The sequence below is a fragment of the Brassica rapa genome, chromosome A07 (genome assembly GCF_000309985.2).
Source record: "Brassica rapa cultivar Chiifu-401-42 chromosome A07, CAAS_Brap_v3.01, whole genome shotgun sequence".
Taxonomy (NCBI): domain Eukaryota; kingdom Viridiplantae; phylum Streptophyta; class Magnoliopsida; order Brassicales; family Brassicaceae; genus Brassica; species Brassica rapa.
In genome coordinates, this window is record NC_024801.2 from 27,221,978 (window position 1) to 27,237,836 (window position 15,859).

A 15,859-nucleotide genomic window follows, 5' to 3' on the forward strand; every position below is an offset into this window, starting at 1 on the left:
CATATATTATTTTGGAAATCAAACTATAAAATGCTTTTGAATCCACTAAAAGTATTATTCATTCCATACAGTTAGTTTTTAATCTCTTGGACTCTTTTTGGTGTAATTAATCTTTTGGACTTCTCTGTTTAATTTATGTAGAATTTAATAGACTCTAACGTTTAATTTTAGACAAAATATCCAATAAGTAGTCCCCAAATAATATGTAAATATTACTATTACAATACATGTTTCTGTTTACGTAAAAACTTGAGACCGTTTGATATGCCAAAACACTGAAAGAGAAAACAAGACACATGAAGAAAAAAGAAGCAATAGAGTTTGATAAGTCTTTTGACTAAAAGCAACAATTAAAACATTTAAGAAAATAATCTTATAACCGAAAGTGATGTTATTATAAAGCAAGACGCGATCTCTCACGTTCACTATAAATACCCTTTACTCTTTGCCTCCCAAAACAAACAAGCTCACACTCCTCAAAACCTAATCCCTCTCAACTTTTCAAATCAAACCTCTCTTCTTCTCCAGCAATGGCGCGTCTTCTCTTTCGTCTCCTTCAAGAAGCCACTCCTCCGTCGCCGGCCAAAGCTTCTCCGACGTTAAACTCTGACCTCATAGTCATCATAGCAGCTCTCCTCTGCGCACTGATTTGCGTCCTCGGCTTAGTCGCCGTCTCTCGATGCTCCTGGCTCCGTCGCATCGCCGCCAGTAGGAGCTCCGCCGCGAACTCCGATCAGAATCCTCAACCGCCGGTGGCTGCGGCCAACAAAGGATTGAAAAAGAAAGTACTACGTTCTCTGTCGAAGCTCACTTACTCGCCGGATTCTCCTCAGGCGGAGAAACTGGCCGAGTGCGCGATCTGCCTGACGGAGTTCGCCGCCGGCGATGAGCTCAGAGTGTTGCCGCAGTGCGGTCACGGTTTTCACGTGGCGTGTATCGACACGTGGCTTGGGTCTCACTCTTCGTGTCCTTCTTGCCGTCAGGTCTTGGTGGTTGCCAGGTGTCAAAAATGTGGCGGCGTACCCGGTAGCTCAAGCTCAGGATCCGAATCCGATACCCGGGTCAAGCAACGTGAAGATGAAGATGAACCTAATAGCTTCTTGCCTTGATTCTTTTTTCAAAAGACTTTTTCCTATCTTACACATTACAATAATATATAATTAAAAAGTATTCCTTATCATTTTAGAGGATAATGGTAATCTGTCATGTGTAAATATTTATTTATTGTAAATATATTTATTATTATGTGTAATGGAAAGTTATTGTCATTGAACACTTTCCTTTTTTATATTGCAAAGTAATTAATTTTTATCAATATATCGTTTTATGGATATCGACGTGATTTGTGAACTAACTAAAGACCATGAAACAGTTGCAAGAACTTGGAACTTAGACGTTGGACCACACAGTTCGTACGTAACTACAACCCAAATCAACTACTAGAACTTTAAAATTTGGTACCAAACCAAACAACCAGATATGCTTGAATGTAGTTATTAACAGGAATATGCGATGGTAACGTGAATGTACTAATTATGTTACCGACTTTCTACGTTTTAGATGGTTTTGCGTGGTGACAAAGTGTCTAACGAATCATAAATGAATTAAGTGCACTTAAAAAAAAAACTAATAAAAATAGTAATCTAAAAAGCAACGTTCCCTCGTAGCACAATTTGGTTCATTGGATAGAAAACGCCAGTTCTGTATATATTTTCATGTAAGAAATCAATGACATAGCATTCGCCTTGTAATACTATATATGCATGGTTTAATTTACGTCTAAGTTCATGTATAGAAGCATCAACGGACTCAGTTAATCATAATTGAATGTTGGTTGTTCGTTGCTACTTATTTGATTAACTTATGGAATATTCGTTAAAACATATGGAAAAGTAGACAGATGGACCATTGTCCGTGGAACAGATGGTGTGATGTGTTTTGTGTGAGTTTTCTCTTTTTCCATTTTCCATTGATAAAGCATCAAACAAATTGTTGGGGTGGGTTTATATTATTTAATTTATTCAATGAGTAATTTATGAATGTTGGGATCACGAGCCTGTATCCCACTAAACTATCAAACGCGAGTTTAAATAATTAGCATTAGGACTTCGGAAATGACCATGAAGATGGTCTTATTTTGTCGTCGAACATTGACCTAACAAAAGATCGCCAAGATCCTAGAGTACAACTTAAGTGCGAATTAAGACAGTGAGAAAGTAATTTGATAATAGTTAGTCAAGATGTAGATAATCACACACATGAAAAATAAACTATTATATGGATTGTTTATCTTTCTACGTGTAGCCATCAAATAAAACACGTACGAATAATGATGGTCCACCCTCGCGAGCTATCATCATTCATCACGAGTTTTTCCACTATGGAAAGTGCTGCTGTGCGTCCATGTGCTAAGTGATAACCTTATTTAATCGTATAACTTATAGTGTGTATAGAAATTTTGTAATAAAAGTAAACTAAATTGCAAAATATCCATCAATATCCATCAGTTTAGACCCCAAAAAAAATCCGTCAATTATATCTTTTAACTACTATGGCTTTGAGGATATAGCTTGAACGGGTATTTAATGCTCTAAGTCTTCAAAATTTTCGAGCTGAAAGCGAGCTATCACCACTAACTCAAAGTGGTTGTTTTAAGTGTATTTGGGTTAGTGGTAATAGCTCGATTCAGTTTTCATAATAGACTAATTGACAGTACCTCTATTTTTTTGGGTAAGACATTACCTTTTCTCACTGACATCTTCCAATTCATACATATTCTACTCGAAACTGACAAATGTCGAATCACCAAGACAGATAAATAATATTATTAAAATCGTGGTGTGGTATTTTTTTTATTAATAACTGATTATAATAAAAATTAAAGGTCTAATTAACTAAATCGAATACAACCGGAAAGAAACTCGACGGTAAATTAAAATAACTAAAACATGACCGATGATAGATATGGCTGAGTAGAGAAGAAACCCATAGAAAAACTTCATTTGTAATCTTAGAGCATGCATTCGAAGGAACATGCTGAAGTTGATATACATTGAAGAACTCAATCAATGGGTTTTGAAAGCAGCTGAGAACTGCTTCTAAAAATGCATGGATCTCATGTCGTTGCAGTAAAGTGCAGAGAGACTGACAGAATAGGACTACACACAAAGTCGTTCACGGTACAACTTCTGAAAAATAGCAGTTGACAGAGTCGGGATATGCTGAGTTAGATTACGATGAGTTTAGATTACGATGCAGTAAAATGCAGGGAAGAGGCGTTAAAGATACGAGCCTGACTCAAAATAGAGGCGACAGCGGAATCATGCATTCTGGCCGACCACTTGTAGTTAGACGGTGAGCTCATGGATCTGACGAACAAGGATCTCAACGCTAGTAAAGACTCGAAGAGTAGGGGTACGGCCTGAGCAAGAAATTCGAGATCTTCGGATAACGATGATAATAGCTCCGATACGAAAGGTCACATGGTTGACTATGTGAAGAATTGTCAATATTTGAGACGGCGTAATGTGATGGAGACGCAAAAGTGATAGAGTTAGGAGATCTGGCGAGTTCACACTCGTGGTGTGGTATTTAATATCGAAATTGAAGTATTCGCTTATATAATAAATTGTATTATTGTACGTGCATGAATGTGCCTGATCTGTTACCTTGTCCCTTGGCTTTATTTCCATGGATAGATGATAGCATTATTTTGCCTAGCTCTCAGATAATATTTACTAAAATGATAGCTATACTACTTATGAATATTTATTTCTTTTCTATATCGCAAAGAAATAGTAGGAAGTCGAAAGTGAAGAGCTGCTCTTTTGGTTGTTAAAAGTAAAAAGTATAATTTCTCAGTGAAAAATGATGAAACTGATGTTCCAAATCTGGCCGGAGATTCGCTGGTTGATTCTTAGCTAGTGGTGGTATAGTTGAACAAAATCATTATCGGTTGAGTATATAATATATATGTGTGTGCGTGAAGGTTTAAGAAAGTGTACAATTTTTTTGACGCATTAAGGTAATGTTCAAATTCAGGTCTGGTAGACAAATTAAAGCAACTTCTCTTTTGTGCATTAGAAATTTTACACCTGAATATGACAACATTTATAACTGCACCACTAATTATGTTTTGTTATGGGACAATATTTGTAAACATGCACATGCGTTATTAATTTTGAGGATTATATGTTTAGATCCTTTGGATTTTCTACAGTGACATTTATCTATGTAATGATAATATAACACTTGTTAAGTTTATGACATCTTTTCAACTCAACTAATTTTGCATATTTTTCATAGATTGTTAAAATGTAATGTATATTTTATCACATGTTTGTTGATATATCCAGGTTTCAATATCGTAGCATTTTAGCTACTATCAATTTATGGGCCTCGTTGATGTTTATTGGGTTTTATCGTTCCAAACTGGGGCGATCTTAATAAAAGCAGATTTTCTTTTCTTTTTTTTTTGCTAAAGGAAAAAAAACTGAGCGGCTATGAGTGAAGAAACAAAATAATTTCAAATAAAAACAAATTTGTGAAAATGTTGATTTTTCGTAATACCACCCATTTGGAATGGTTGGTTGATTGTTTGTATTATCCTACACTATTTAATCTAATAAAGTATGTTGTTTAAAAAATATATTTGTGAAATTTGAAAAGATAGTTTTTCAGGTATTCTTAAAGTCAATATTGAATAGTCTAATACCAGTGTTTCAAAAAAAGAATAGTCTAATATACCAACTTATTGTTGCGTGTTCACGAAGACAACTTTTATAACTGAACCAGTGGCTCACCTACCACACAGATAAACCAGACTCCCCCACCCCCCCCCCCCCCCCCCCCCCCAAACCTAGCTCAACCCTTCTAAGACCATAATTATCGAAGATGGTTAGGCTTGTGTGTGGCCAACCAAAATAACGATTGCATTGGTTTATTAAATCCTGTACAGTTTTTTCAGTTGACTATAACCAGTATAACGCCTAACCGGCCAAATGTAGCAACTCATCCGAAATGCAATTTTCGCAGTTGCATAGTATTATAAATAGATAGTTATAAATAAATAACGAAATAAATAGTTCATAGACCGAAAAAGACATAAAACAATGACGTCAGAATAGTTATAAATATCATTCGTATTTATGACATCACATCGAACAGTGAAACGCCCACAAATACAGTTCATCAAAAGTAACACACTAATAGCTTTTCCTGCAAGGCTGCAGCAGCCACATAACTTTTTAAAATAAACAAGTCCTTAATCTACCAAATATTTGGGTTCTTAGAAACAATAATATTTATATTAATTATGTTTTTCACAAAGGCTGAAAATAATAAGAAACCATAAAAGACCAAATATATAAACCAAAGGCCTGGATTCTACAGCTGGAAACCTAAAGGACATATGGAGAATCTAATAGCATAAGAGGTCCAGGAGAAGATGAAAGACCCAACAGACCGTAACCCGCTTCCTGGCAAAAAGGGTTGTCTAAGTAGTCTCGCACATCAAGATCGTTATTGCCACCGTTCGAATATTGCTCTGTCTTAACGCCAAAGTTGTTGTCGTCCTCGTTGTTGTAGTTGCTGTTTTCTGGAGAGAAAATGACTCCGTTGAGCTGAGACACGGCTGGATTGATTAGGGTTTTGAACTCGTCAACGTTGTGGGCTGATGATCCATGGAGTAGGTTATTATTGTAATTTTGGTGGGTATCATCGTAGAGTAGCGATGGAAAGTTGGTTAGGGTTTTAGATGGTTCAAGAAGAGGAGGCAAGATTTCAAGATGATGATAATGGTTATGTTGTTGATGTGTTGTTGATAGTGAAGTGTTATGGAGGTAGCTGATTTGGTTATGGATTCCAACATTCTTTCTGTCTCCTGTTTTGTTAAACACTCTGCAAATCACCCATTCCTCCTGTGTCACCACCATAAATTAAACATTAAAATGCTACTATTAGACATTATGTTTCGAAGTATATAGCTACTTCAGAATAAACATATTTCATATTTGTATTATTGTATTAATTACACGTAACCAAGATCGATAAAGATCTTGTTTGAAATGCGAGCTGGCCAATTGATTTATGACGATACATGGAGTTAATTGAAGAAAGCAATAGTGATGAAAACGACACAACAGTGTAGCATGGAAGAACAGAAAACGGCAAGGTGTTTGGTGTTGACACCCACACGTACAGGTTTATATCAAATCTATCACATCTCAAACTGCTCTCTCCCCTGTCCACCCCATACTAGCTTAACCAAATAATGACAATACTATTGAAAAAATAGTTTTGAGGAAATAGTGTAACAAATGAATTTGGGAAAAAGTGAATAGTTCAGTTAAACCTTTCTTTTCAGCTTATCGTTTTTAAAAGTCAACTCTTTAGATGAAGTTCATAAAAAAAATTGTAATGCTGAAATATAAAGTTAAACCTGTAATATTAAAAATTTGTAATATTTTTTTTTCTCAAAAAATAACACTATTAAAAAAGTTTAAGAGACGCACGGGTGGGAGTAAAGTTACAGAACGAAGGTGAAATATTAAATGAGTTAATATTTTATATTTAAGTTTTAGTTTCAAAAAGTCAACTTATAAAAATAATAATGTCGCAATTAAATTCGTTTAATCTGGTAGAGTTTAAAAGTATTAAGAGACGCATGTTTAGGGCTAAAGTAACACAGTTATCATTTACCTTACACGTGTGGCGGTGAGAAAGGTCAGTTTCGAGGCGATACTCATGCATGACCCACTTAGTCTTGAGGCCTCGTGGAGCCCTACCCTTGTAGAACACAAGGGTCTTCTTCATTCCGACAAGTGCTCCTCCGCCGCCGCCACCGCCGGCAAAGACCTCCTTATCTTTTCCGGTAGCCTTCCAGTATCCAGCGGTAGTGGCTCTGTTAGTCCTTAGCCCTGTGGGATATTTTCTATCCCTTAGACTGTAAAAGTACCACTCTCTCTCTCCCATCTTGGCCATTTCTTGAGAACACAAAAGAAAACACATGAAAGTTAAAAAAAGATTAAGAAAACAAAAGGGAAACAAAACTATAGAGAAACGAATATATAAAGATGTATTCTTGAAAAGGGTATAAATATTGACGTTCATACAAAAAGATAAAATATAGTTATCAAAAAAAAAAAAAAAAAGATAAAATATTAAGATATATTTTTGAAAATGATAGAAATCTTAGCATTCTTACAAAAAATATATATATTACATACCAGGGAGTTCCCAGGGTTCGCAGCGATTGAGGTCAACTTCGGCAATGTGAATGCCACATAGACCTCCATGGAAGACTTTAGAGGCTAAGTAGAAAGTTATGAGCTCTTCGTCCGTCGGGTGAAACCGGAAGCCAGGTGGTAAACCTCTGTCGTTTCTTTCTTCTCCGGCGAGCTCACTCAACACATCTTCCACCGCAAGCATCATCGTTTAGTTATTATAACTGAAAAAGATACTTTTAAGTCTTGTTACTAGAAGAGACACGAAAAAGGAGAACAAAGAGCAATGATGCAAAAGGTGATGGTGAGTATAACCTTATTGTGTGCAAGATTATATATTTATATACAAAAAGGGCACATAAGAGAGAGAGAGAGAGAGAGAGAGAGAGAGAGAGAGAGAGAGAGAGAGAGAGAGAGAGAGAGAGAGAGAGAGAGAGAGAGAGAGAGAGAGAGAGAGAGAGAGAGAGAGAGAGAGAGAGAGAGAGAGAGAGAGAGAGAGAGAGAGAGAGAGAGAGAGAGAGAGAGTGTATTTTGAGTATTTGAGGTTATAGGAGCATTGATGATAAAGGCTGTGAAATTCATTTGGTGACACAAATAATTGGAAGTGGATGACATAAAACGAAATGAAATAGTTGAAGATATCAGATGTCGGCGGTGACACGTGCGTAGAATGATATAAAATCAGGTAATGGTAATAAATGCAATACGTACTACACTATCTATCCCACTAAATATTTAACTGCCCACACGATCTTATGATAAATCTCCCAAGTCTGTCTTTTACCTAAACCCTACAAAACCCTATAATTTATATAAATATAATAGATTTTTAAATTTAAATCAAGATATTGAACAAATGTTTCATCCAATAATTCAAAACCTGCTGTACTTGCATAGGCTTACCTAAGCCTATCCATTATTAAAAGCTTAGTATATAGTTTATGTTCTGTTTATAATATAAATAATATTTCTCCAGGGGGTCTATCTCTCTAGCTCTGATGATATTTCTGTTACTTTATTTTATCTTTTCATTCATCTCAAAATTGTTATTTTTTCTATTTGCGTTTATTATTGCCCAAGTGATTTCGTCGGTCTACTAAATTATAGTGATGTTCCTCTGCATCACGAACAATATTATTGGCCCTGTCAAAAAAGGTAACAGTTTTATTTAGTTTTTTTTTGTTTGTTAATATATTCAGTTAAAACAGTGAAGGCTATATCATTTAACTTACATTTGAAATAACCCAATTAAAGTTAGAGAAATTGTTAGAAAAAAATCAAAATTCATAAACTAACCAAATTCTTAATCTCTCTCCTTTTTTTTCCATGTCTTCCTCAACTTCTCTTTAAAAAACTAATTTGATTTTTTTTTGTTATTTCACAAATAATTCCTTAGGACATTTCCAATAATACACAATACTTTTTTATATATTTTACTATAAAATAAAATAACTCTATTATAAAGTTAGATTTGCTCCAATAGTTCACCTATAATAGAGTTACTCTATATTTTACTCTATTATAGAATAACTCTAATATAGAATGAACCATCTAACAAATTCAACTATATAATAGAATTACATTTTAGAGTAAAATATATAAAAAATATTTTGTATCATTAGAGATGGTCTTTGAACCACTTTATAAGCCACTGTGTAGTAGAAAAAATATTGTCCACTTTGTTCAAAATCACTGCACTAGTGAATTGGTATGTATAGTATTCGTGTCACTAAACTTTGAGATATTAGGTGAAACAAAAATCACAAAAATGAAAATAGGAGACTGTTTGTCACACCTCTCTTATAGTATGTGTCAATCAAATGACAAAAGGGTCCATTCCTCGTCTTTGTCTGTTTGTATTAAATATATGTCTGTATTAAAGTTTTTTTTTGTTGGTAAAAGTCTGTATTAAAGTTTATAGTAACAAATTATCTTCCAAAATGACAAATAAAATATCAAGTTGCTGTTAGAAGTAAAATCTCAGTTACACCTATTAAATCAAACCGCACAAGATAAACGTCCCGCATAAACATATACATGACACTCTTGTTTCTTTTGGTTCACACAAATTCAAATTAACTTCAATAAATAAGTCACTTTCTATAACTAAAGAAAGAGGGAGAGGAAATAGTAGCCTGCAAGGAGAAGGCGGAGATATAATAAATGAAGGAGGAAGAGGAAAGGACAATGGCAGCACCGACCTGCTCCACCAGAGAACGACCTCTCACTCATTTCCCGTCACAAGCATTCCTTTTTTTAATCTGTGAGATTTATACTGGTTTTATTTTTATCCAAAATTTCATTTTTAGTTATGTTTAATCAGTTATAAATTTAAAAGGCATTTTGAAATTAAAAATATTATAGAAAAGTTCAGATTCATTAAATGAAAAAGTGAATGATATTTGTTGCCTAATCAAAAATAAATCGCTATATGATTGATAAACACTTACAAATATAAATTATTGCATCATTCATCTTTCGGTAGCAATCACAATAGCCTATCTATATAATATAGGAGTACTAAAATATCATCACGCGAGTAGTGTGATTCTGAGAGTCTTGATTATAATGCCCTACAAGAGAGATATGATGGTATATTTTCATATGCATATGGTATATGTATGATACCTTTTTGGGTTAATGTATAATTTTGGTCCAGGTTAATGATAATTTGATGCCAAGATTGGGTTGTAAATGCTAATAGGACACTGGACGTCCGTACACGAGATGGGTAATAAATGTGAAAGGTCTTGAGGATAATAGACAGACGAAGCCTTCATAAATATGAGCGAGAAGGTGCAGTCACAGGGGGACCAACTAAGCCGTGCATGCATATATATATAATTTTATACAACTTAAGTTTGTGAATTAATATGACTATGTTAGTATAACAGACCATAAAATAAGATCCATAGGTGATAAAAATCTAACCGACCAGCTATTTAAGGAAGACACGACGAGACTTTTTGATTAAAAAATGGAACACAGTAGCAAAAGATCAAATAAGAAGATTTTTTTTAACAAAGACATGATGTCCATTTTTTTGAGGAAGAATATATCAATGATCATATATATGCAGATAGTGGATGATTTTAATTAAATGATCAATGGAAATGGTAGAGAGGGGCACAGTGCGCACGTGATGTAGCTGGCGTAGGGTAGGGAAAGAGAGATCAAGAGTGTTTCCACGTTTGTTGTATTTTTCTCTTGTGTTATGATACTTTTTAGTTAACATATGACGACTGTTTTAGTGTCTTGTTCCCCGTTTTGCACCACGTACCGAACAAATATATTATACATGGGTCCAAATGGGCTTTACTATGGGTCTTGTTTCCCAATCGATGAAACATACCCTCTTTAAAAAAGGAGTATACCTTATAGATAAATTTTCTGATGTTTTACACATGTTAAAAAGATAACATTAAAAATTTATCATAAACACAGCAGTTTTTCCGTCTATCAGTTTCTAACAAATTTATATCAATAGTGGGTCAACGAACTCGATTCGTTTCCAACGAACGAGTGACGAATTTGGCCATCGGTTAAAGGGCGGTGCGGTGACGAGCTTGATCACGGTGTAGCAGCGGTTACGTACGGATCAAGAAAGGGCATGGATTACTTCATAGTAAAGAGTTCTTGGGGACCAGAATGAGGAGAGAAATGTTTCATTTGGACAAAGAGGAACACTGGTAATCAACAGGATTGCTTCTTTTCCAACAAAACCTAAAAAGATATTCATATAATATCTAATAGGTTTTAATCATATCACATATCCTCAATTTTAACTTTCTGTTTCTAAATTAGGTAAGTCGAAAAAATTGAATAAAAGGATGACACCAAGCTTTAGACGTTTTTTTACATACCACTTGCACGGAATTAACAAGTGGAAGAAAAAAGAAGAAAAGATTCGAGTAAACATGAGAACGTGAGTATCAAACATGAAAAACCAAAGAAAATAAGACCATCATTATCCGGGTCTCTTAGCAAGGGTATTTAGTTTATTTAGGAATTAAAGAAAAAGAAAAAAGGCAATTACCATAAGAGACGTATGTTAATTAGGCAACGGAAGATACGTCTCTTGCTCACCAATCTCATCGCCTTCTTCTCTGGCTCTCCTCTCAACCAAAACTCATCTCCACTCCCCTTCTTCCTCCTCACTCCCAAACCCCTAATCTTCTCCTCCAGAATCCCCGATCTTCCCTTTTTGCTTCCCGCTCGCGATTTCATCAAGGTTAGATTCGATTCTTGTCTTCGTCTACTTTGTATATGTATACACTATCTGAAACTGTTTCTGGGTTTTGAAACAGAGGAGGGATGAGTTCGTCGACTGTGCGCGGACAGGCTGGAACCGGAAGATCAGACCGGAGTACGGGTTTGATGACGAGGATTACGAAGACGAGCACAAAGAGGAGGAGGAAGAAGATAGAACTTGGATCTTTTACTTAGGTTCGTGGAGAATGTCTTTAGAAAAGTCTCCAAGAGAGCGAGGGGAGCCGTCCGATTAATCTTGCATGTTTCCATCTCCACCAAGCTGGTAAAGTCTCGACCTTTCGAATGTAAACTGATGATCGTTCTTCGAGTATTGTGCTGTTTTGTTCAATGTAGGTGGGGTTCTCAGTGAATGGCGTACGTATACTTGCGTTTTTGTGGATCTTGAAGGCCTTTCTCGAGGTAATTATACTCTAAGATCCTTTAAATTATGAATCTTTAGATGCTTTAGTCTTGTTGGTAGTTAGTTAGCAGGGAGTGGATTTGTTTAGTTGTCTTACAATGTACCGTGCAAGGCATGCCTGATGATGCCTCTCTGTTGTTGAACACATGAGCTAACATGCATATTCATCAGTGTTATATTACTTGACATTAATCAAAACGTTGATAGCCTTTTTTTTTTATGTTGGATTGGCTTTTTCTTATTAATGTAATTTCACATGGTTGAATGCAGGTAGCTTGTACACTTGGGACTATTGTATTTACGAGCATTCTGCTTAAATACAACATCTTCTTGATGTTTAAATCTTAAACCAGGTTTGGTTCCTTTTGTTGTTCTTACAAGGTATCTAGCTCCAGAGTACTTTATGCATGGGATTGTTGATGAGAAGACGGATGTGTTTGCGTTTGGAGTGTTGCTTTTGGAGATTATAACCGGTCGTCGAGCTGTTGATACAGCAAGCCGGCAAAGTATAGCTATGTGGGTAATGACGATTTAAAAAGACGATTGCTTGTGTTGTGATTGTAGGTAACTCACTAGCAGACGGTGATCCTGGTGCTGACGAGTAGGCACAAATCTCGTCCTCTTCGTTCTCTTCTAACGATCTTCCCATAGTTTCACGCGTGCAGAAATACGTCACCAGCACTCCAGCGATACAAACGCCTCCAAGTATCAAAAACGCGATCCTCACGCGTTTCACGTCTGGGAAAACGTCTTTGTGCTCTTCGTCGCGTTTCGTGCCCCACAAGAAACCAACAGTTCCAACTATAGCTCCAAGCTTCCCGGCAGCTCCCGAAATCCCATGGCACGTGGACCTAAACCTAGCTGGAAAAAGCTCAGCTGGGATTATAAACGTCGTCGTGTTGGGACCAAAGTTGCTAAAGAAGAAGATCAACCCGTAGAGAACAACAAAGCCTTTATTACTAGTATAACCATGGTCAGACCGATACCAACTGTATGGAATGCCCGCGACTAAGTAAACAACGGCCATAAGAAAGAACCCCATTATCTGAATCTTGACTCGACCGACTCTATCGATGAAATAAACGGTGAACCAATAACCAGGGATGGTCGAGCACACGGCTACGGTGGCTGCGACCTTAGCCACTTCGAAGGCAGAGTCGTAGACATTGTGAGGTTTGTTGGATACATTGAGGATTTGAGAGAGAAGGAGGTTGCTTGTGTAGAAGACAACGTCCACTAGGAACCAATTGGCTGAGGCTGCGAAGAGGTCACGGCCGTGGAGGCTGAAGAAACGGCGAGAGAAGAGTTTGTACGAGGAGGAAGTAGAAGAGGAAGACGATGGTAGTTGTGGTAAATCTTCTTCTACTTGAGATGATTTGGATATGGACATGACTTTTTCCATGTCTTTTTCTGCTTTGATAGCGTTGTTCTCAACTAATGCTGTATATCTGCATGCAACTTTAAAATTTTAGTGATTGACCGATTGATTTGATTATTTAGAAAAATTTGAAAAAAATAAAATTTACTAAAGATATAAATTACTTGTAAGTCATTGTAAAATCCTCTAAAATATGTCATGTTAGTTAGTGGAGAAGGTTAAAATATATTTTGACAAGAAAAAAAAGAGAGGGTATGATGTCGAAGCTCATTAAAGTGTATTAAAATTATTAATGATAGATCGCAGCTCTATAAATTAAAGTTATAAACTAAATAATTAGTCAACGACATGCCTCAAGGAAGGCAAACTATCAATTACTTCGACTTTATTTATGAAGCAAAGACAATGAAAGTGGAAGAGAACCTGATAGGAAGAGAGTAATATTTTATTTGGAGAGGTTAAATATATATAGTTAATAAAACAAAACTATGTTTCTTAGGTGGAGCATAAACCTTGGAAGAATAATCAACATATATTATACATTTGACAACGAGTAATTCTTGGGTTCACCCCCTAGGGTGAACCTCTAGGTTCACCAACCAATAGTGTTTGATTATTTGATATTTGATATCTTTTAAAAAAGGAAACAACATTGAATTTCCAAATAAGATTATCTTTTTAAAATAAAACAATAAAAATACATAAAAATAGTTACAAAAAATAAATAAATAAATATTTTTAAGTCTTTAGCAAAATACTAAACCATATACCTTAAATCTTAAACCCTAAACCTTAAACTTTGGATAAACTCTAAACGTTTGAAAATCTTAAACCCTAAATCATACATTAAAAACTAAATTTTAATAACACTAAAATTTATCCAAAGTTTAAGGTTTAGGGTTTAGGGTTTAGGGTTTAAGATTTTCAAACGTTTAGAGTTTATCCAAAGTTTAAGGTTTAGGGTTTAGGGTTTAAGATTTAGGGTATAGGGTTTAGTATTTTGCTAAAGACTTAAAAATATTTATTTATTTATTTTTTGTAACTATTTTTATGTATTTTTATTGTTTTATTTTAAAAAGATAATCTTATTTGGAAATTTAATGTTGTTTCCTTTTTAAAAGATATCAAATATCAAATACTCAAACACTATTGGTTGGTTAACCTAGAGGTTCACCCTAGGGGGTGAACCCAAGAATTACTCTTTGACAACAATTAATATAGAGAAAAATATCAAAATAGCACTAAATCAAGTTTTTGTTCCCAAACTAGCATTCAAGGCCAAAAGTCACAAAAATAGCACTTAAGGGGTGGGGTTTAAGGTTTATAATTTAGGGTTTAGGATTTAGAATTTAGGTTTTAGGGTTTAGAGTTGAGAAGTGAGGTTTTGGGGATAAGATTTCAAATTTTGAAAAATAAAAAAATTTAAATTTTTCAAAAGATAAAATGCTATTTTTGTCATTTTAGTTTTTGAGTGCTATATATATTACATATATTAATATATTATACATATAAAAAACAAAAGATTAGATTATTGAACTAACCTGGCGGTTTCAGGCATACGCATTCGCCAGTAAAACGTTAAGGCGGCGGGAATAGCACCGATCATCAGAATCAACCTCCAAGCAATATCCGCTTCCGCCGCTTTCGTTTTCTCCGAACTACCTTTTCCGGCATTCTTAAACGCCGCACATACAGCCATCGTAACGGTGGAGCTCATCAAGATGCCTAGCCCCTGCATGGAGAACACGGCGGAGATAAAAGTCCCACGCGTCTTTTTATTAGCGAACTCCGACATGATGGTGGCGGAGAGAGGGTAATCTCCACCGATCCCGAGCCCTAGTACGAATCTAAAGAAGCCAAGACTCGCCATTACGCAAGATCGGCGACTTGTGCAGACGGAGAATCCGCAGCCAAAGGAGCTTAAGACCATGATCATGAGACATATACCGTAGACACGTCTGCGTCCTAGTCGGTCGCCTAAGTAGCCGACTAAGAGCTGACCTAAGGCGGCGCCAAGGAGAGCGATGGCGTAAAAAATGGAGAGAATAGGGGTTCCGATTGAATCTTCGTGGTAATAGATTTCGCCGAGCATTTTCAAGACCGGAGCTATACAGAAGAGGTCATAAGCGTCGGTGAAGAGACTCATTCCGGCGATGATTATCGCCTTGAAATGGTACAACTGTATCCTCGCCACATCTAACGCCGATAACACTCTTGGCGCAGGCATCGTCGACTTTATTGTTTTTAAATAAAAAAATAGGTTTCGTTTTCTTTCTTAGTTTTTGATGATACACAAACTGAGAACAATGGAAGTCTCTGTCTCGTTATTATAATGTCGGGAATTAGTGGAATATGCTTTTGTGTTTGACTGCATGAAACACAACCTCCCTCGACAGAGTCAATTTCCTTTAGTTGACTTCACAACGTTTTTTTTAATAAAATCGGCAATTACTTGTCCTTTATAAAGTTTTAAAAGGTTTTCAGTTTATGTTCTCACAACGTGCACAACACAAGATGTTAATTAAGGCCATACTTATTTTTTGAGGATCTCACGGTGAAGTTGCTCTAAATATGTCACAAATTAAA

The 15,859-nt window shown here is 35.7% G+C and overlaps 3 protein-coding genes and 1 pseudogene across 3 annotated transcripts; 2 read left to right on the forward strand and 2 right to left on the reverse strand.

Moving 5' to 3' along the window:
- Positions 1–323: 323 nt before the first annotated feature.
- Positions 324–1,315, forward strand: LOC103832100 (RING-H2 finger protein ATL8). The gene has a single exon (XM_009108054.3). The coding sequence runs from the start codon at positions 531–533 to the stop codon at positions 1,107–1,109; it is 579 nt and encodes a 192-aa protein (XP_009106302.1). The 5' UTR covers positions 324–530; the 3' UTR covers positions 1,110–1,315.
- Positions 1,316–4,275: 2,960 nt separating this feature from the next.
- Positions 4,276–7,604, reverse strand: LOC103832101 (protein CUP-SHAPED COTYLEDON 3). The gene is made up of 3 exons (XM_009108055.3): positions 7,227–7,604; positions 6,700–6,983; positions 4,276–5,918 (listed from the first exon to the last, which is right to left on the reverse strand). The coding sequence occupies exons 1-3, from the start codon at positions 7,429–7,431 to the stop codon at positions 5,400–5,402; spliced, it is 1,008 nt and encodes a 335-aa protein (XP_009106303.1). The 5' UTR covers positions 7,432–7,604; the 3' UTR covers positions 4,276–5,399.
- Positions 7,605–7,790: 186 nt separating this feature from the next.
- On the forward strand, positions 7,791–12,407 carry LOC103832103 (annotated as a pseudogene).
- On the reverse strand, positions 11,871–15,760 carry LOC103832102 (probable inorganic phosphate transporter 1-9). The gene is made up of 2 exons (XM_009108057.3): positions 14,815–15,760; positions 11,871–13,343 (listed from the first exon to the last, which is right to left on the reverse strand). Exons 1-2 carry the CDS (start codon positions 15,498–15,500, stop codon positions 12,281–12,283), a joined length of 1,749 nt encoding a protein of 582 aa, XP_009106305.1. The 5' UTR covers positions 15,501–15,760; the 3' UTR covers positions 11,871–12,280.
- Between the last annotated feature and the right edge of the window lie 99 nt (positions 15,761–15,859).

Excerpts from the sequence above, each read along its gene's own strand:
- LOC103832102 (XM_009108057.3), bottom strand. The coding sequence starts at position 15,500 with ATGCCTGCGCCAAGAGTGTTATCGGCGTTAGATGTGGCGAGGATACAG. Across the intron at positions 13,344-14,814 it reads CGTATGCCTGAAACCGCCAG|ATATACAGCATTAGTTGAGA; the intron begins GTTAGTTCAATA and ends AGTTGCATGCAG.
- LOC103832101 (XM_009108055.3), bottom strand. The coding sequence starts at position 7,431 with ATGATGCTTGCGGTGGAAGATGTGTTGAGTGAGCTCGCCGGAGAAGAA. Across the intron at positions 6,984-7,226 it reads CGAACCCTGGGAACTCCCTG|AAATGGCCAAGATGGGAGAG; the intron begins GTATGTAATATA and ends TGTGTTCTCAAG. Across the intron at positions 5,919-6,699 it reads CTCACCGCCACACGTGTAAG|GAGGAATGGGTGATTTGCAG; the intron begins GTAAATGATAAC and ends GTGGTGACACAG.
- LOC103832100 (XM_009108054.3), top strand. The coding sequence starts at position 531 with ATGGCGCGTCTTCTCTTTCGTCTCCTTCAAGAAGCCACTCCTCCGTCG.